Source organism: Numenius arquata, chromosome 2 (genome assembly GCF_964106895.1).
Source record: "Numenius arquata chromosome 2, bNumArq3.hap1.1, whole genome shotgun sequence".
NCBI classification, from domain to species: Eukaryota; Metazoa; Chordata; class Aves; order Charadriiformes; family Scolopacidae; genus Numenius; species Numenius arquata.
In genome coordinates, this window is record NC_133577.1 from 64,544,668 (window position 1) to 64,564,670 (window position 20,003).

Consider the following 20,003-nt stretch of genomic DNA (forward strand, 5'->3'; position numbering starts at 1 on the left):
CCTCTGAAAATCTCTTCTTTTTAATCAGCAGCTTAAATATGGATTTAATAGCTAAACTTCTGGCATCTGGACCTGGACAGTCCTCAAACCCCTCACTGACTGGAATCCGTCCTGGGGAGAGCATCCAGGGAGGTAAGATGTGGGTATGCTGAGACCTCAGTCTGTATCTGTGCCTGTGTCACAGCACATTTTAACTTGATGGATGACTCCAGAGTCATCCTTCTTCCTTACTGTACACTCGAGGGACATAAATGGTGCTGCTTGTGTAATCAATGGGTTTTTTTTTCATTCTTTCACACAGCGTGGTAGTCCACCCAGTGAACATGTAGCACAGTGGTGAACAGATGTCAAGTCTTAGAGCCTGGTGCCCTGTCCATTGGATGGCCTTGGCACCCAGGTATGCTTTTTGCTTTTTAACCAATTTTGCCTCCTTGCTTTCCCTGACCCTATTAGAGTGACTGCCTTCAGGAAGAGTAGAATGAATGCGGTAATAAGCAAAAGTCTACTGGACACATCATGCCAGTTCTCTAAAAGGAACCCAAATTTCAAATATTACCAGCAGATTGATAAACTGTGGATATACCTCACTTATGCCTTCCACCTCCAGAGCTAAGGGATGTGGCCCGTGGTACATACATGTTTATCCAAAAGGATTGATCTAGTAATTCGAGGGGTCTACAATCTCCTTTCCAGTGGAGATAGCCCATTGCAGCCCCCAGAATGATTGAGAGGGAAGTGGGGTCAAATGCCTCTACTGTACCACCCCTGTCCATCCTGCGCCCGCTAGTCACCTGCAAGGAGAGTGCGTTGCGCTGGGAGGGCTTGCCCACCAGTCCCTGTTCTTTACGCTTCTTGAATTTTCGGAAATACTCCTGAATCAGGAAAGTAGCGTAAAACTTCCCGACGGTCACCTCGTCATCTGCAAAGGGGGTATTTAAAAAAAAATAAAATTAAATAAGCAACTGATTTTAAACAGTGTATTTGCTAATGTGAGCCTCGGAGCAGAAACGCTAGGTACCATAGTACAACTCTGCTTTTTATGGCATCACGATGTAGGGATGAGGAAAGGGATTGCTGTAAGTAGTCAGGATGAGAGCTAGACATGGTGGATAGACTGGCTCTGCTGCAGAGAACCCCTATAGCTATGCACTTCTGGATGTACATTGTTTACGGTGAAGTGCCTCTAACCTTTGCAGTCTCTGGTATTGGTTTACAACACAGGATCTTGCTATAGCACCAGCCTCCCAGTCTGGGTCAACACATGCTGCTCTGTCTTGCGATAGCCTGGGGTAATACATACTCAGAGTCTGGGCTCACCAACGGCATCTGACTGACCATTCATCCCAGACCTGATCTGGCCCTTCTCTGCATTGAAATTCTGTCTGGTTGTGCCTACCATGGGTGTGAGCGAAGCAAACTGATCACCTCTCCCCAGAAATGCAGTCATTGCTGCATTCTCACTCAATACAAACTGTCAATGAGCCAAAATGTGCATTAAGTTTTTATCCAGGTAACTCTCCTCCCTTCTCCAAAACCACTGGAAATTTTCTAAGACATGGTCCACTGAGTTCAGAGCAGGCTGAGCAAGGTTCAGGATGTGGCTGTGACTGTTAACCAACTACCAAGTGCTGTTTTGTGCTATAGCCCCTGGAGCCACCTGGAAGGTCAGTGAAGGCCATACTGGATGCCCATGCACCTCGGGTCCCAAGAAGCTTAGCAAAGGAGCTTCCCAGAAGCCTGGTAATTACAGGCTACCGGGGTGCTGCATAGAAACCCACAACAATCTGATACACCAGTTCAGACAGGCTGAGGAATGTCCCCACGTACATGAGTCTTTGACAGGTATAGTAGAAAGCAGTTACGCGAGTAAAAAAAGAGTTATATGCCACAGTAAATGTAGTTTTGCTAAATATGAAGGGGTTACGAGATAAGCTGCATCCTTAACTTGAGTGTAAGGCCGTATCTCTTATGCAGTCAAAGTCCACATCCTCCTCCCTGGAGCCTTAGCTCTGCTTGCTTCCCTTGCCCCCAGCAGGCACCAGGTAATGTCCAGGGGAGAAAATGTCTGTGATCCAAAAGGGGCATGATCTAGAAACAGAGGTTTCTAACTCCTATTTATACATCTTTTCTTCCTTCCCTGATTTCTCAGCAGTAAGAACATGATATTCATGTGAGTACAGGCGGAAACAGATCTCAGCCTGATGAAAGATGGGTAACAGCTTGTAAAAGAAAGCTTGTCCCCCATATTCCACTTGATGATCATGAGGTCCAGTAGGACATGTCAGATGGGGAAAAAGATAAATTCAGAGACTGGGACAAGATCCTGCACTCACCACCTGCGGGGGGCACCACCTGGTCCAGCAGCTTCATACTGGTGCGCTTCCAGATTTTCTTAATTATTGCTCTCAGTTCTTCATTGGCTTGCTCCAGGTTACCTGCAGGGTGAAAATCATCAGAGACAGGAATTAAGCAGACCCTGCAGAGGAGCAATTTCATGTCTGGCATGGCAATCTTAGGACGAAAAGATCAGAGCTTTTTTAGTAGAGGAAAGTTTTGGGCAAAGAGATGCTCTGAACATTTCCAAAGCCCCCTCACAGCAAGAGGTCTTCTTCCTAAATATGCATAGTCATCTCAGGGTAAGAAGGTGACTGTATTACTGATTGATAGTCTGCAAGAGCCAGAAACAACAGAACCAGGGTGCTACTTTGTCCCGACAAGCAACAATCTCATCTAACGCTTCAAATTTTAATTGAGATCCAGTGAAGGTTGAATACGATGATAATAGAGGTCAGTTAATTAGAAACTACAGCTTGGAGAAGACAAATAATTGGTGGTAAAGATGCACCTTGAAAGATCTGGGTCCGCTTGCAGCACTTCCCGAGAATTACCTGTTGCAATCCCTGCCTCCCAGCAGATATCAAAGTTCTTCCCATAGCGCCAAGAGTCTGCCTTGGAGAGTCTTCACAGTGCTCTGACAAGGCACTCCAGGTGTGTGCAAGGCTTTCACTATCCAACTTAAAGGACTGTCCCAGAATATTTGTGTTTCTTCTCTGAAGAACAACATAGGCTATAATAAGCCTTTTATTTAACTGTCTGAACTTAGACGTTACATGTTCCTCCAAGGGCCTCTGAGCTAAATGAGACATTAATTAAGGCATGCTACCCCTTGAGAGTGAGTGAAGCAGATTCGGTTTATAGCCTTTCCTTCTAGGTATCCATTTCCTCCCAAACGACTCACCTTTGATTTTATTTCTTGATGTATGCACATTCAAACCTCTTATAATTGAAGCTCTCTTTTCTCACTACGTGTACTAAACCACTGTCTTCTCCTCCTCAAGGTGCTGTTCCTGCAGCTTTTCTTATTGCTGCCCAGCATTAATGTGCTACACAGGGCTCTGCATGCCAGTAGCTCTCTTAATAGGATGCAGTGAAGATAGGGACACTGACAACTTACTGAGGACGAAACAGGTGGACAGCATCAAAGGCAGAGAGCTGACCCAGGAAGGCTAATGACAAACTCCTGCCCTAACAACTTAAAAAATCCTGCTAAGGCAAGAAAGAAAGCAGTTTGAGGCTTTAGGTGGTTTCCCAGAAGTTCACTGGCAATGACTGGGAGAGTTTGAGGCGAAGACAGACAAGAAAATTGAGTCCTTTTAGGGTCTCTGTTTTCTAAGATGCAAGATGTCCTACAGGGTTGCGGTTGGCTTTTTCCTCAGGAGAGTCTCTTTGGCTACAGTCAAATTCTGTTTAGCACAACATCCAAGGCCTTAATATAATTTTTAAATTTTACCACTCTTTTTGGCTCAGCTGTCAGTATAATCCTGGCACAGTAAGCTAGGATTCTGTTGGTCTCTGGTTTCCCATGCCTGAAATGTAATGCAGCCACTCCTCAGCCAGAGGTGTTTAGCAGTGAATCACAGACTTACACAGTCTTTTAGGGCATCTCATTAATACACGAAGCCAGGTTTTGACTCAGGACCAATATCTTTCATTACAGCAGGCGACAGAGTACAACAAAGGAGATGACCTGAGCCCAAAATCTTGTCTGCTTTCCCCAACTATACCTGCTGGTCTATGCAAAGCTATTAACAGTCCCTCTGCTTCTCATCTGTCTTTAGGCCTACAACACCACTGTTGCTACAGTGTGATGTTAACTCATGCTAATGGAAGCACAGGAGGAGTTTCAGTAAGGTGAGACGCTCGAGTCCAAGCTCTTTTGCCTCCTTTGGATTGGAAAATCAGTGGCAACAGCAGTCATAAAGCGGCCCAGCTCTGCAGCCAGTTTGCACAAGGGGGGGCTTCTATGCCCTTCTTCCTTCCCTTGATTGCTGTTTGAGTAGACATTGATCTAAAACTTCTGAGACCACTGGAAAGAACGTGATCAATAATCTGCAATGATGCCATGGGAAGCACCAGCTTTCTAGGTAACCGAAAACACTATTCTCTAGAATATATTTAGAAGATATTTATTATTCCTCCAAATATCTTTACATTGCTTTTTGTACCATGTGCTGCACATGAGACACTGGGATCATTTTACACAAGATGTCCTTATTGCTCTATTCTAGAACACTTTGCTGTGAACACCACTCAGCTACCTTTGTACCGTTGTGGTCAGCGTGCTTCTTACCTTCTGTCTTGATCCTCAGCGCTGTTCTGACCAACGCAAAGAGAGTGGCATTGAACATGACAGTCCCATCACTGTTCAGTGGCATATTCATGGAGACAAGGCGCTGTGGAGTAAGGAGAAGAAAAAGAACAATCATACTGCCAGCACATGGACTGAAGCATGCTCTTCCTCATGCCCTCATGATGCCCTTCAGACTTGCCACCCCTCTTATGTGAGCATTCATGGCCTGTGGATTTAGTTACACAATTATAAAAGTACTTGTCATATCTACTGATGGTGCAAACCGTGGTGTGTTTTCCCTGGGGTCTCTCTCACATTGTTAGATACTCTATTTTCTTCAATGTAGCTATCACTTTCTAACCTTTGTTTTCCCCAGTGGCCAGTGGGTATTTGCCCACAGTGTATTACACGGAGAGAGATTTGTTCTGGTCCCCAACTCATTTGGCTTTCAAATGACACCTTTTTTTTCTCATCAGGAACAAACTGCATTCTTCATACCTCATGAGACACTTGCAAACTCACCGGTACTAAAGCTGTGCCTGGTGCAAATGTATATGAACAGAGAGCCAGAATGTTTCTTTTAGGTGACAGGGTCGAAGAAAGGCGATTAGCCAAACCTGAAAGTTGATCTGCTTTATCCAACTATTCCCCCTCTCCCTTATAAAACAAGGCTGTGTCTGCCCTGCAGTAGTTCCATAAAGCCATGTAGGACAAAGAGTGAGTGGTGAGTACTGTTGCAGCTGCAGGGTTAACTTCAGTGAGACCAATGACATATATCTGAGACAGATGTAGCAGAGTCACCAGATCTGACGTCCTTACTTCCGTCTCAGGAGGTAAGAGACACCAGGGATTTAGTTTGAACTTATGCTTTCAAGGGGTTGATTTTGTTCGAGCTCTGTTTTCTGACACTTTCATGCAACTGGCCTTGTTCAGTACCAAATTGGAAGAAAGGGTGTCATCCCCCATCACTGCTACTGCAATCATAGACTGGGGCTTTGGACCAGATCAAGACAACAAACAATTGCTAAACAGCAGATGGGAAGGGATCAGTAGTAGGCCACAGAAGTCATATATTCCTGCGTACAGGCCCCAGGCTTTGTATTTTGCTCTGAGAATGATATAAAAAACAACTACAACTGTCACATACAAACTCTGGGACTTGCGAGGAGATGAAAGAAAACTTCAAATGAAGGAAGAATAAAGGTCAAAAACATGACATTATTCACCAGAGAGAGTCCTTTTTCATAGCCAGAGTCTCATAATCCAAGAAATGAGTGAGACATTTTCACAGAAAATCTGTCCTTGCCCTTCCTGTATTTTAATACCACGTTCACCTTGCTCTTTAATATCTGACAGTTATTTAAGCAAGAATGAGAGATAACACTAGGTTTTTGGTGCACTGCTTGGTCCAAAGATACTCTCAGAGATAGTTTTATTTGGCCTGTTATTTCTGTCTGTCCTAATCTGTTTTGGGATGTGTGTTTGATAGTGCAAACGTGTGTCTGGATGATTCAGTGCTCGGTATCCGAGAGCTGCGGTTAGCATGGATGCTCTCCTAGTTAGAGAGAGGGCTGGCCGTGCACTGATGTCTCTGACTGGCGCCTAGGTCACTGCCGCCCAGAGGAGCCGGGGAGGAGTGTGGGGAAACCCGGGGGGGTGCCCGGTTCACAGAATCACAGAATCTTCTTGGTTGAAAGGGACCACTGAGATCATCGAGTCCAACCAACAACAACAACAACAAAACCCAAAACCCCAAAAAAACAAAAAACAAAAAACCAAACACCAAAACCAAACCAAAACAAACACCCACAACCACACCCCACACCCACTCACAAACAGACACAAACCAACAATCTCGGGCACTAGAGCATGCCCTGAAGTGCCATGTCTACACGTTCCTTAAATACCTCCAGGGACGGCGACTCCACCACCTCCCTGGGCAGGCTGTTCCAGCGCCTGACCACTCTCTCAGTAAAGTAATTCTTCCTAATACCTAATCTAAACCTCCCCTGCCGCAACTTCAGACCATTTCCTCTGGTCCTGTCATTATTCCCTTGGGAGAAGAGGCCAACACCCACCTCTCTACAACCTCCTTTCAGGTAGTTGTAGAGGGCAATGAGGTCCCCCCTCAGCCTCCTCTTCTCCAAACTAAACATGCCCAGTTCCCTCAGCCTCTCCTCATACAACTTGTTCTCTAGACCCCTCACCAGCTTGGTGGCTCTCCTCTGGACACGCTCCAGCAGCTCAATGTCCTTCCTGTAGTGAGGGGCCCAGAACTGAACACAGCACTCGAGGTGAGGCCTCACCAGTGCTGAGTACAGAGGCACCATCACTTCCCTGGTCCTGCTGGCCATGCTATTCCTGATACAGGCCAGGATCGTGCTACTACTTGTTTGGACCCCTCCGGGCTGCTGCCGGCTCCATTGCGGTGGGGCAGCACATGCCACCGCTCCGCCATGACCTCTGCCAGCCCCTGCCCGGCGAGCGGCGAACCGGGTGGCAACCAGGCCGTGCGACAGGCTTGGCTAGCAAACGCCACCGCGGGCTGTTTTTAGCTGCTGTGACAGCCAGCCGTCCCCGAACTGCGGTGTGCCTTACTTTGCAAGCCACCCGGTGAGGGCAGAGCTTCCCGAAGCCCAGGGGGGGCTGAATCCGCCGGAGCAGTGTCACCACGTCCAAGTGTTTGATCCGTCCCCTAGAGAAGAAAGCACAGTGAGGGTCACGTCCTTTCCACGGGGCGACCTGCTGATCCGCCCGTGGGTCTTAGGGCTGTAGGAAGCACAGAGGTGCAAAGGGTCTCTTTTTTTCCTGGCACTTTACCTCTCACATAAATAGCCCCAAGCCACTGTCTTTTGATACTTCTTTATGCTTTTGGGCTGTCACTGGAGCCAGCGCAAAAACAAAGTGCTGAATTTCCTCCACAGCAGCAGTTGGGTTTCTTTTAAGTTCTGGAAATGGCATCTCAAAAGAAGAATTCTCTCATGGAGGGAGAAGAGCTACCAGAGCCAGAGCTTCAAGAATCCACAGGGATGGGGAAGAGGGGAAAAAAGAGGTTCCCATTTATAGATGGGAAAGAACAGGTTGTCATCTGGATTGAGCAGCTATCTATTATATGGCTTCAGACACCACAGTCTTGCCTTCAGACAAGCACAAATAGTAGCATCTGTTTTGTTAACAAATGGTGTATTTATTAGAATTCTGTGTTTATCCCCTTTCCATATTAAAAGTATCTCTGGCAGTCACCGTGGATGGGAGGAAGGGTTTCAATTTATGTATCACTCTGATAATGTGACACGGCCTCACATATTGCGGAAACTGAGCCCAAATTAATCTTGACACTATGTCTCCTAAAGAGATGTGCTTTTAGTTTACGCCAAGATCTCTTTCCACAGTTTTCTTATTATGAAGGGGGCTTTGCAATTACAATTGTCAACTGTACTGTAATGCCACAGGGATCTAAACGCACTTTAAGCCCAAGCATGTGTCAAACAGAGCATATAATAATGAATGTCAGTTAAGCCCTTGTGTGAGTTGTTCTTGTGTAACTTTAAATCCCTGCAAGTCTGCTGATGTGAATAACCCTGCAGAAAACATTAACGCAGCCATGTAAAGGTACAGGTTGTGATGGGCCTGTATGACATATGACAAAACGGAGATTTGAGCACAGCAGCTCAACTGCGAGTGGAAAGTCAAATAACAGAGTCACAGCTCAATATCCCAAATACATGCAACAATAAACCAACCCTCTAACCGCCTTTGCTCAATTTCCTGCTGCCCCTCCCTGGACAGTCTATATCACCCCCCAACTGAAAGCGAAGCAATGTTCTCTCGGGTAAGAGAGCAGCCTAAATGTTGAGATTTTTCTGTGTATCCTTGCACTGCTGTCTTATGGATTCAATAGCAATACCTTGCGGAGGTATCTATTTCAGGATTTTTGCAGAAAAAAAAAGTGTTCCTGCAAGAGGAACATGGCACTTACTGCACTGGGTCTAGAGAACAGAAAATAATGGGCTTGTTCTCCCGAGCAGCTCTGATATCCAGGCTGGGTTACTTACTTGGCTTCAGGGTCATACTCTGCCCAGATCCTTTTAAACTCATCCAGGTGGTGTGGTCCTAAAATGGACCAGTCCCGTGTCAGGTAATCAAAGTTATCCATTATAACAGCTACAAAAAGATTGATGATCTGCAAACAAGGACAGAGATGACTTGATGGATGAGGCAGGTAACAGTAGACTTTACTGGGCTCTCCATTTAAGGTCTGGATTTGGACTCATAAAACTAGGAAGCCATTGCAGGTGGGTTCTCTGTTCCCCCATACCTGCCCCCCCAGTTTAAATTGGAAGATCCCAGAGGTGGGATATTCTCAGCAGGTCACATTTTTCTCTTCCCTACTGAATGGATGAGGCCCAAGTTTGCTGACTGCTTAGACATGCTGTGATGCCTTTCTATTTACCTGTGTCTTTGCTCAGGAGAATGGGGTAGTGGTGGGAGAACCTGGGATTTACCCTCTACAGGCAGTGGGGCTGAGATAAAAGTCCTTTCTTCTGGCCCAAGACCAAAACTTTTAAAATGTTGCTGCTGTTCACTGGGAGAGTTTTGCGCACTGATGCCAGCTGCAGAGCATGTGCTGTCGCTCTGAGCAATGCTGCATTACCAACGCAGAGCAGATGCAAGTGGGATATGTGTATTCTCACAGTCATTGCTGCTGGCAGGAGAGGAAAAACCTGCTCAGCAGCCAGAAGGAAGGTAGGAGGGAAGGTGGGAAGTGTGTCTGAGGCGTTGCTAGCCTCAGCACAGCCCACAACACGCTAATTTGGTTTTCTCATTGAGAGGGAGGGGGAAAGAGTGCTCCTCTGCTGTGGACAAAGGATTGGGATTGGAAGCAGAGCATCCCCCAGAGCTGGAGGGAGGCAGGAATGCCAGCGACCAAGGGGGTGTTGTCACTGAAAGTGTGCTGCTGGGAAAGACCCCATGGGGAGATTCCCCCTCTTTAAGATTGCTCTTCTGCTGTGCAGTGCTGCTATCTGGGTAGGCAGGGGCTCAGTCTGACAGAGGACAGGTTTTGGTTGCTGAGGTGGACTCACCAGGAAGGCACAGAGCATGTAGAAGCTGATGAAATAGAAGACGGCGAAGCTGCTGCCACAGGAGTGATCGGCTTCGGTGGAGTTGGCCGGCTCTGACTCTGGGTCACACTTCTTGTCTGGGAGACACGCCAGCATGATTTCCTGCCAGGCCTCACCGGTGGCACACCTGGGCATGGCAAAAGGCAAGACAAGACAGAAGTGACCTTCGATGTGAGAGGGACAGGCTCATTAGCAACCTGTTCCTGCTCCCATGAACATTAATGGGAATTTTGCCACTGAGGTCAACTAAGAGCAAGTTAAGCTTATTGCCGGGCTTTGACATACACTGGCATACCCTGCTCCTCTTTTTGGCTTTGTTGCCATCATCAGTGTCTTGTTCCTGACTGGTTTTGCCTACTCTGGGTACAGGGCCATCATGCTCCAACCAGCCAGAGTCATCGAGAGGTGTGTGACACGGCTATGGATTGCACGATAAAACCCCTTGAAAATGAGGAGAGACTGCTAGATTTGTGCCAGCTCCCCACCCCTTCAGCACCCTTCCCTGGCCCCAGCACACCTGGCCACAGCTGGAGCAGGATGGTGTGCTAAGCAGAGCTGGGCACGGCCATGCCAAAGCATGAGTGGGAGTTCATGTCCCTTTACCTGCTAAAATGAGCTGGAAGTCATACTGCACTTGCGATGCGTATCAACATTTGAGAGCACTGGAAACTGGCTACCTTCCTTCTGAGTAGGAGGGCTCGCCTCCCTCCCCAGCACAGCGTCAGCTGGCAGGGTACAAGGCTTAACGGACCGGCCATTTCATTAACGTTAACTCCTATGCTCCCCCCACTATGGGACAACATGTTTCTACTCACCTACTCATGAGCATGATACGGTAGAAGGAGATAAGCTGTGCCCAAGAGCAGGGGAATCGTGCTCCTGGACTGACACAACCCAGAGCTGTCAGACACCCACCTGAAAAGCAGCAGCACTGCCTGGGGGAAGGTCTGGAAGTTGTTGTTGCGGTTGATTTCTGTGGTGTCGTTCAGCGCAATTTTACCAAACACCTGGCAGAAAGCAGAGGTCTTTTCAGGTTAGCCCTGCAAAATCCCCAAACCTCTTGTCACCTGGTAGCTCTTGGCCTCACCCTGACTCTGATATTTAACAGAGTCTGCTCTTGTCTTAAAAAAATTATTTCTACAGCTCTTTCATATTTGCTGTTGCTTCCCTTGCTTATGCTTTATCACCAGAGAAGCACTCATTTTGTAGCAGGCAGTATATTTTGTTAAAACAAGACATCCTTCCTTATATCATACACTGTGAATACATGATACGGGGCCCTATTATAACAGGCACTCATATGGGGTGTGGGTCCAGCTGAAAGAAATCAGTAACACAGAAGAAAAGGCTCCTTCCTTCGTTGCTTATCTGTCTTCACCAGAAGGAAATGATAGCAAATGACCAGCAGCTGCAAAGCCTTGAGCTTCCAACTCTGTGGGGTGCCTCGGATCTTCCCAAAACAACGTAAAGTACGTTGCCTTGGATCTGGAGATTGTCCAAATGCTTGCCCTTCTAGTAGCCACGTTTGTCACCAGCAGGTGTTTAGCGCCCCCCCCCCCCCCCCCGAATGCAGCAATGTGAAGATGATGACTAGATTTGGCCAGACAAGTATGGTTTACAGCTTCCTTCCATGCCCAACCAACCGTCGCCGCACCAACTAGTTCATCCAGCCGTAGCATGAAGCCTGCAACCATCAGCAGAGCTTCTTAAGGGCCTGCCCTCAGATGCGAAGTCCCCGGTGCAGGAGAGTTTCAGGCTTCTTTGAAAAGGTCTTACATAGCCTTGGTACTTTTGAGCATGGGGACTGAAAGCTTAACAAACCTTGCCTGGCAGAAAGGTCTCTGCACAGCATAGTCAGTCAGGCCTATTTATTCCCCATCGATAGCAACGTGACAGAGATCTCAAGGACTGAGAGCTGTAATCTCATAGCCAAAATGAGCAGCAGGAACAGAGCAGCTCTGAGAGAACACGGAGCTTCTTTTCAAGCAAATGTCACTGATTATTAACACCCCAAAGGAAACAACTATGTGGAGAGAAGCGCAGGGACAATGGCAGGGAGGCCATGGCAGACGGGAGGGAGGGTCTGTACGTGGCAGGATTTCTGCAGGGGTTCCTCATGGACTTGTGGGCCTTCCCCAGCCCCAACCGCCCCCACGCTGTGGGTAGCAGTGACAGCCCCAGCTGCACCGAGGAGGAGCAGGAGGACAGATTAAATGCTCAGAGGCAGTTTGAGCTGAGGCAGCCCATATTTTTCATTTCAGGCAAGCGTAGGCGAGGGAACTTCCCATGCTGGAAGTCTGATTTTCCTTTCAATCCTGCAGCTTCCTTCACACATGATGATCCAGCGGCAACTACTACGGGTGCTTTGCATTAGGCACCTACAAGGAGCTGCAGGAAGAGGTTCCTCACTCATGGCCTCTCTAGTCTGCACCTCCTGGGCCATGATATGAGTGGCTTCATCCATCAGTACCAATTTGGATTTTTCCACTTGGGCACATTAGGCAGTGAGGCTTGAATGTTGTTACGCTCCAGGTCAGGGCAGTAGCTGAGATAAAGGGTAGGTTTCCTTTATGTGGGAAATTCTTCTATTTTCATCAGGTCTGGTACATCTAGTCTTTCAAGGTAGCTGCTTAATGGAGTGAGGAAGGCTTTTCCTTTCTATGTGTCCCTATGTGCAAGGGAACTCTACGTGTCAGCAAGTTCAAGAGAACAGCACACAAAATGTCTGAGATGCCATTTGGACAAAAAGTGATGATAAGAGGTCTGTGGTCTCTAAGCTAAGAGGGAAGATGAGAAAAGTTGTTTTTCTCATTGGAAGACCGGAGGGCAGGAAACAATCTAGTAATCTAGATAAAAGTGAAAGACAGATATATGATCTTCAGGCTGCTGAGATTATTAAAACAGAGGCTTAAATGGCAAGGATTAGATAGCCAACCTAGAACTATCTGACAGAAAATGGAATAGAATTACAGAATAAAATATCTAGCCGTGGCAGCTCCCCAATAGTTATAGACACCATCTGTGTGGAAGCCATTTTGAATGCTTTGTGTAGCTACATAACACTAGTGCAATATTCTCAAGTGATTTTTCGTAGAGCACAGGTAATCCTCTAAGATCTTGGCCATCTGAGCTAGCTAAGTATCAAAGGCAAAACTGGCAAGTTTACAGTACAAGCCTAGTAGACAAAATGACAGCTGTAATTACTGGGGGCAATTGAGATAGCCTATGATAATTCAAGAAAAGATTAGTTTTATTTTTCGAACTGGGGGAGCGTAGATGGAGTCTGTGAAAAGATGTGATTAAAATAACAGGAAACAAATTAAAACAAGGTCACAGAGGTCAGATGAATTTTGCTACAAATTCTGTCAGCATTGTGAAACCAAGAAGCCTGTCATGTTTGAAGATCTCTGGAAGCAATTATGCCATGCCTTTCTATACTTTGGTCTCTGGTCCCAGATGGTTGACTTGTCTGAGATCTTTCATTAACACCGCAGTAGAAAGTGAAGCCTAGTTTGAAAAGTAGCACAGCAAATGGGGCTGGGACTGTCACAGACTGTGCCTGTATCACATGCTTTCTTCAATGGTCTGGATGCAACATCAGTTCCTTGCACAGATGAATGCTTAGGCCGGTTCCAACTTCATTTCGTAAACTGAATAGAATATTGTATTGATGCAGCTTCCTGAAGAACTGGCACAAACACAGAATTTGGATTTTGGTTGGTACATTGGGTCTGATCCCATATTTACCTTCACGGGTGTAAATCAGAAGCTGCTGTTCACAACTCAGTGCAAGTTACACCAGTGTGAAAGCGATGTGAGAGAAAAACAGGGTTTGTTCAGTGCAGCATGGCCATAAGCCCACCAAAACAACTATTTTGAACCAACAAGAGAGGCAATAAATGTCCTTTGCCACCGCTGCTGTGTATTCCTTTGGCAGTGTGGAGGGCTGGCACTGTCCTTTTACTGTTTGCAGATTGCATTCTGCCATTTAATGGGTTGGTTTTGTTTCATTTTTTTGTTTGTTTGTTTTTCTGTAGTGTGTTGTGCATAGGCAGACAATGTTTTCTTACCAAGGTTAGCTCCTGTCTTATTTTACTAGACAAAAACATTCTTGTAAGCCCCTACAACCAAACATTGGTCTAGCTACTTTATAAGTCTGTTCCTAAAACTCTTAGCAGGAGGAGACGGACACAATTGAGCTCTTTAGCATCGCTTACCTGCATCCCGATCACAGCGTAGATGAAGAACAGCATCACTATTAAAAGAGCCACATAGGGGAGAGCCTAGAAATGAGAAAAAAAAAAAAAAAAAAAGAGAAAAAAAAGAGAGCCCTGTGTGTCCACTGAGCAGGGCACACCAGAGACTGGTTCACGTTCCTGGATTTGGGAAACTGGGCAGAGGCCGACCCCAAACGTTGAGTCTGTAATTTGGCCGGGTGGCCACTAGATGCCTCTACAGCCCCACATTTCCTTGCCCTCCCGGCCACCACCCCGCTGCCACCCAGCTCAGGCGGGCTCTAACTCTGCTTCCACTGGTGACGGTGTAGCTCTACTGCCTTCAACTCAGTCCTGCCCTTGACGAAGTGAGGAAAGCGAGGCCAAAACCAGTGTCTACAGCTGCTCGCCACGAGGAGAAAACTCTCATAACCAGTACTGTTCTGGCACTAACGGCAGGGTGATTTTTTTCTGGATCCAGTCTGGCGAAATCAAAAACACAACACCTGCAGAGATCCAAATTCAAGGCTTCTGTTACAATGGCTGGTGCCATCCCAAGTACCTAAAGCAGCATCAGCTTTGTGCCCTGCCCAGTGTTAGGTGTTTGTGATGGTGCCTGCAATGCACTGAGTGTCTGTGATCAGCTGCTGAAGGGGAAATGCAGAGCCCTGATATGCAGAGCTGCCTCGTTAGGAAGAGGCCAGTGCAATTGGCAAAGTGTTGAGTGCTATCAGTTTCCCCTGCCACTAGCAGGAATCAAGGGCACAGCTCGGGCCCTCACAGGCTCGGGCTTTTGAGGCAGAATTTTCGACTCTGTTGCTTTTGAAATATATAGTGCTCAGACCAGAGATTTCTCACTTCAGAGGCAACGAGTAGACACATTCATCCTGAAAATGTGAGTACAGTCCCTGATCTGGATTTTGAACACCCTATTTCACAGGGTATAAAAAGCCTACAACACTATTATTATTATCATTATTATTAAATATAAGATTATTTACACATTTTATATTTATGCTTAAATTCAACAGGGCTAAATCCTACAGGAAGAAGTGAGGAAAAATTTTCCCTGACCACTATGGAGATTTGACTAAGACCTGCAGAAATCAACTTAAAGACAATATTAAAATGGCAAAAATTCAAACCTTTAAACGATGACTGTAATGATAATCTTGAGGCTCAAGGGCAGATTACTCTGTGTTTTATGGGGTCAGATAAATCTGTATGGTCAGCGGAGCTACAGCAGCTCAGAATTGGGCTTCAAACATTTTATGATTATCTAGTTGGGACTTGATACACAAAAGACCTAAGAAGAGCTCCTGGATAGTGTCCAGACAGGACCTCATGTGCATAACCTTACCAGTTCTTCTCTCTTCAAATGGAGATGGGGAAGGTGTCTTCTTTCCTGGCTGTCTGGCCCTCCACTTTATTTCTATGTTCTTCTGCTCAGCCCATTCCTCTCCACTGATGCACCTTCCTGCTCATCTCTGCCCTGTATTCCCCACGGCTCCTTCAGCTCCCCACCTCCCATATTCCACTCTTCTGGCTCTGTCCTCCTCTGTCTCCATCCTTCCCTGGCTTCACTACTTTGTCCTTGTGATTCCCACGGCCTTGCCTTGCCCTCAGCACCCCTCTCACTTCCTACTCCTCCCACTCGCCAGCCTGGGCTCTGTTGCTATCTCTGCAGGCGGAAACCCCTGCTGAGCATATTCCCACCACACACTCCTCTGACCGGTGCCCCAACTCGTATGTAAGCACGGCATGCCATGCACAGGGCACATGGTAGTTACGATGGTAGAACTCCGGCACAAGTTTGTTTCTTATTAGGCTGCCCTGTGTGAGCAGAGACGCTTCCTGGAAGCATGTGGGGACATGGAGAAGAGCCTGTGCCAGACAAAGTCTGTAGGGATCCCAGATTTTGACAGTGGGAGTGGCTGAGTTAAGAAGTCTGCACAATGGCTATTCTTAGCCACGAAAGCAGCCTGTCAGTAGTAGCAAGAGGAGGAGCTCTGAGCAGAGAATACCATGTTATAAATGGCTAAAGGCTTTCAAGGGAAAAGGCACTGGCTTGCAGTGATTTTTTTCTTCCCCTCCCCCCCCCCCCCACTGTGGAAGATACCTCCCTTGATACTTTCTCCCATCACCCTACAACCCTGCCTAAAAGTAGGTCTGAAGGTCACGGGAGGGAAGTACCAGGCACTCCCTTTCCCATCCATCTCATCCTCTCCAGCCAAGGGCCGTGGCAAGCTGAGCTCAGGATACGAGCAAGCTATTGCTAAAGAAGCTGGAGGGGCACAGGGGCAAGGGGAGGAGAAGCAGGAACTGGAAAGCGTGACTCTGTCCCCTGCATCACGGATGGCTGAGCTGTGCCAAGGGAATCTCATTCCTGTGCGTGCAGACAAAATGGTTCCCAGTGGAGCTGCTCAAATAACAACCTGGAAGTTAGCAACCATGTAAGCAATGGAAAAAGTTGCTTGTGGTATGATGTGTGCAATATTAGATCCTCTGGCAGTCAAGAAGTGTGCAAAATGAGAGTCCCTGGCCTGAGCCTGTGGTCTGGCTACTGAGACCACCTGAGAGCTGCACTAGAAAAGGTCCAGACTGATCCCTGGTGTACACGTGTGCTGCTCCTGCTGATGGAGACAGAAATCATGGTCATCCATAGCACTGCAGGCTTTGGTCCCAGCTTGTGTTGTAGCTGGTGAGGCTTAAGTTTTAAAGCGTGGATCAGCTCCATTTCCATTTGAATCAATACAAATGCTACAGACCATTTAAAGCCTAAGTCTGAGGGATACGCGGTCTTGAAACAAGACGTGTGCTGCACAAGTTACTCTTTCATGCTTTTATCCAGGGGTGTGTCCTGCATCTTTTCTTGTGATTAGACCACCATTTTATTCCTGTGCTGTCTTTCCCCTGACACTTCCTCCAGACCTATGCCAGCTAACAGCCAGGTTGCACTGGCCCAGTAAATCCCGGTGAAGTACTTGTAAAATGAATGACTATGTCATACGTCATCTCTAACTACCGTTTTTCTATATATGTCTAGGTTAGTGGCTGGTTCGGAAGCAGTTTTTGTAGCACATAGCTGTCTCTTGGTGTTTGTTTTCCCCCACAGGTGATGATTCTTATCCAGTCGGGTCTCCTTTATCTACTCTGGTACTTTACCTGCCACTGAAATGCAACCTGCCTCCAGGGCAAAAGCAGCAGCAATTTAATAACTTGGCACCATTACCAGGGCCAAAGGTGTGGGGCCAAAAAAGTGAAATTCTTCCTGGCTGAAAGCATGGGGGCCACACACCTCTAATACTCACTGGAAATCCTCAAGGCTTAAGGGAAGCATAATTGAGAGCCAGGCCTTCCCTGTAGCTGTGTATTTTGCTTAAAGCAACTGATAAAAAATACAGCTAAAATAGATAAAAAAAAAAAAGAGGGGAGATTGAAGGATTATGGACAGGTGGTAATTGAGTTGAACTGAACTATCAAGGCTATTCAGGGATGTCTCAAGCAATTACTCGTGCTTTAAGGAGGAAACTCGTAACCAGGCAGTCATCCCCTGTGAGCCCCATTTACTTGAGTCTCATTTGTGTCACTGGTGCCCACAGCTCTGACCACCAGCCTTTGGGCTCAGGCACTTGGGTGAACACCCCAACCCCGAGGGGCCACCAAGGGGAAAAAATAATAATAATAAAAAAGACTTAGGTCTTACTTAGAGATAAGTGAAGGAATACCTGGAAGGACTTGATGAAGGTCCAAAGCAGCGTCCGGATGCCCTCCCCTCGGCTCAGGAGCTTCACAAGACGCATCACGCGGAAGAGTCGGAAGAAGGTGATTGAGATGCGAGAGTTTTCCTCTGCGTTCTGGAAGCCATTGGCACAGAGGCAGGAGTTACAACAGCACAGGAGGAACGGGGGCCCTGGGCCACAGAGGACGCTATGCCGAGGGCTCACTGCACTGTTCCTTCTCCTGGTACCGCTCCCTGGGCTTGCACAGCCCCAGCACCACCCCATGGCACCTCTCTCCCATGGTGGTGAGGCTACTCTATGGGACCACCAGCCTCTCCCTTCAGGTTGCCTGGACTTTTGGGGATTAGGGATATGTCACGCTATAAACCCCTCTATTACATCTCCTCCTCACATTGGAAAGATGCAATTCTCCTTTGCCATTATACTGGAGGAGAAAGATACTTTCTCTTTTGGCCTGTCTTGGATGTTTTACCCCAGCAAGCACCTCAGCCAGCAGTTCTGGTAAATCTGATGCGGGGCACCAGCCACGTGCCGCTTGCTCTGCTGGGAAACAGTAGCAGGTTCCAGGTCTGCCCTGGGGTGTGAAACCCCATGGGGGCACAGCGTGCAGTGTCCCTGCCCAGCTGCTGGCGTCCCTGGCACCGCTGGCATCCCTGGCACTGCCGTGGCCATGCTTCTGGGGACTGGGCTGTGGTCGCTCGCTCCCGCTGCTCTGCGTTTGGGCCTTTCGCATTTCTCATGACCCCTTTGTATTTCCCACAGTCTGCACACTGGCTGTTGTTTTTTTTCCAAACATTTTATTTTGGCTCACTGCTACTGTTTAAGCATGTAATATTTTAAAATACCCTTTCTACTGGCTTCTTTTTTTTCTTTTTTTTTTCTCACAGCATCTGCTTTGTCCCTAAGCATTTTCCCCTGGGCTTGTAACCAGCTCTGACGTTCTTCAGCCTTCACACGTCTGAAGGCAACATCCTTCTGAGTGGTGCCACGGCAGCAGGCTCACCTGGACCTCGGTGGAGGACCCACTGCTTAGCTTGAGGGCAGGCCAGCCACAGAAAATGCAATGTTTCCCAGTTCGTTAACCCCCTAAAAATCTGTGTGAAGCCTGTGGAGCTGGTGGTTTCCACTAGCAGCACTGTGGGAATGTGACCTCCTGTCACAGGGGAAGATAACACTGTCACCCCGCCGCCTGACCTGCCATGGAGCAAATTGGTGCACAGAAACCCCTCCTTTGTCCCCACCCAGGCTGCAAAGGCCACAGTTTGAGTCTAAACGCCACCAAAAGAGCAACATTTAGGAGGAAGAAACAGTGCAGATCACCCCCACTGTTAACTACTCACCACTGTGTAAACCAAGAGAGAACAGACCCTTTGGATTTCCTGTCACCAGGCAGCGAAAACAGTAGCTGCTTGCCTGTCTGCTCCTGATCGAACCCAAGGCACGGGAACCGCTGAGATTTACCTTTCTGGGATTAAATGTCCAGATGAGGATGTGTACCCGTGCACCGTCTGTGCTCCTGTTTCCAACCCAGGATGAGCAGGTTGTTCGCCCCCAGCTGGGTCCGTGCCCCAGCTCCTGCTGTGCAGCCGTCAGGGCACACAGGGGCCATAGCTGCTTGCTAGTGTGTGCAAACCCCGCTCGTGCGGAAAGCTCAGCGCTAGGATCAGGATTGCATCCCAGCTGCAGTTTGTCTCTCTATCTGTGGTGAATCACCCGTGGATATTTTGGGTAGCTTCCTCCAGTCTGCAGCAAAGGCTGACGCTCGCTGCCCATGCAGTAACGGGGTGAAAAAGATTAAGGGAACAGGCTGTATCAAGGAAAAGCCTGAGTGCTCCCTACATCTCACATCATTCTTGTTTTCTGACTTGGACAACAGGCTGGGGGCTTCAGTGAATCGGAAGGAATTGCTCTGAGGTGAAGGAGGAGTGTGGCCTCCAAGAAATCAAAAATCATGGCATTCAATACTGTCAGCACTACAGTCCCAGAGAGCTAACTATAAGGTCACACACCTCTCTCAATCCTACAGAAGTCCTATGGCCTCCCTTCTACTTTCTCAAAGAAGCTAAACTCCAATAGCACCTAAAAGAGAGGTGATGTCCAAGTTTAAACATTGTGTGGACAGCAGTACTGCTGTGGTTGTGACTAAAAAAAAAGTGGTTTTAAAGTGTTTTAAAGTGTTTTCTTATTCTAACTGCTGCTGTTATTGTCGACTTGGCCCTTTAGAAGGCAGCAAGTTGGGACATGGGTCTGGACAGAGATTTTAGAATTCCTTCATCTTTCCTTACTGAGAGGA

At 47.5% G+C, this 20,003-nt stretch overlaps 1 protein-coding gene across 2 annotated transcripts in view; it reads right to left on the reverse strand.

Annotated features, from left to right (window-relative positions):
* CACNA1C (calcium voltage-gated channel subunit alpha1 C) overlaps nt 1–20,003 on the reverse strand; it is a 495,176-nt gene that overhangs the window by 15,301 nt on the left and 459,872 nt on the right. For both annotated transcript variants that reach the window (XM_074162069.1, XM_074162077.1), the window contains 9 exons: nt 17,696–17,824; nt 13,971–14,036; nt 10,669–10,760; nt 9,715–9,880; nt 8,686–8,813; nt 7,229–7,325; nt 4,631–4,733; nt 2,334–2,435; nt 792–919 (listed from right to left, as the gene is read on the reverse strand). In XM_074162069.1, the coding sequence (XP_074018170.1) occupies nt 792–919; nt 2,334–2,435; nt 4,631–4,733; nt 7,229–7,325; nt 8,686–8,813; nt 9,715–9,880; nt 10,669–10,760; nt 13,971–14,036; nt 17,696–17,824 (1,011 nt within the window). The remainder of the gene's footprint in view (nt 1–791; nt 920–2,333; nt 2,436–4,630; nt 4,734–7,228; nt 7,326–8,685; nt 8,814–9,714; nt 9,881–10,668; nt 10,761–13,970; nt 14,037–17,695; nt 17,825–20,003) is intronic.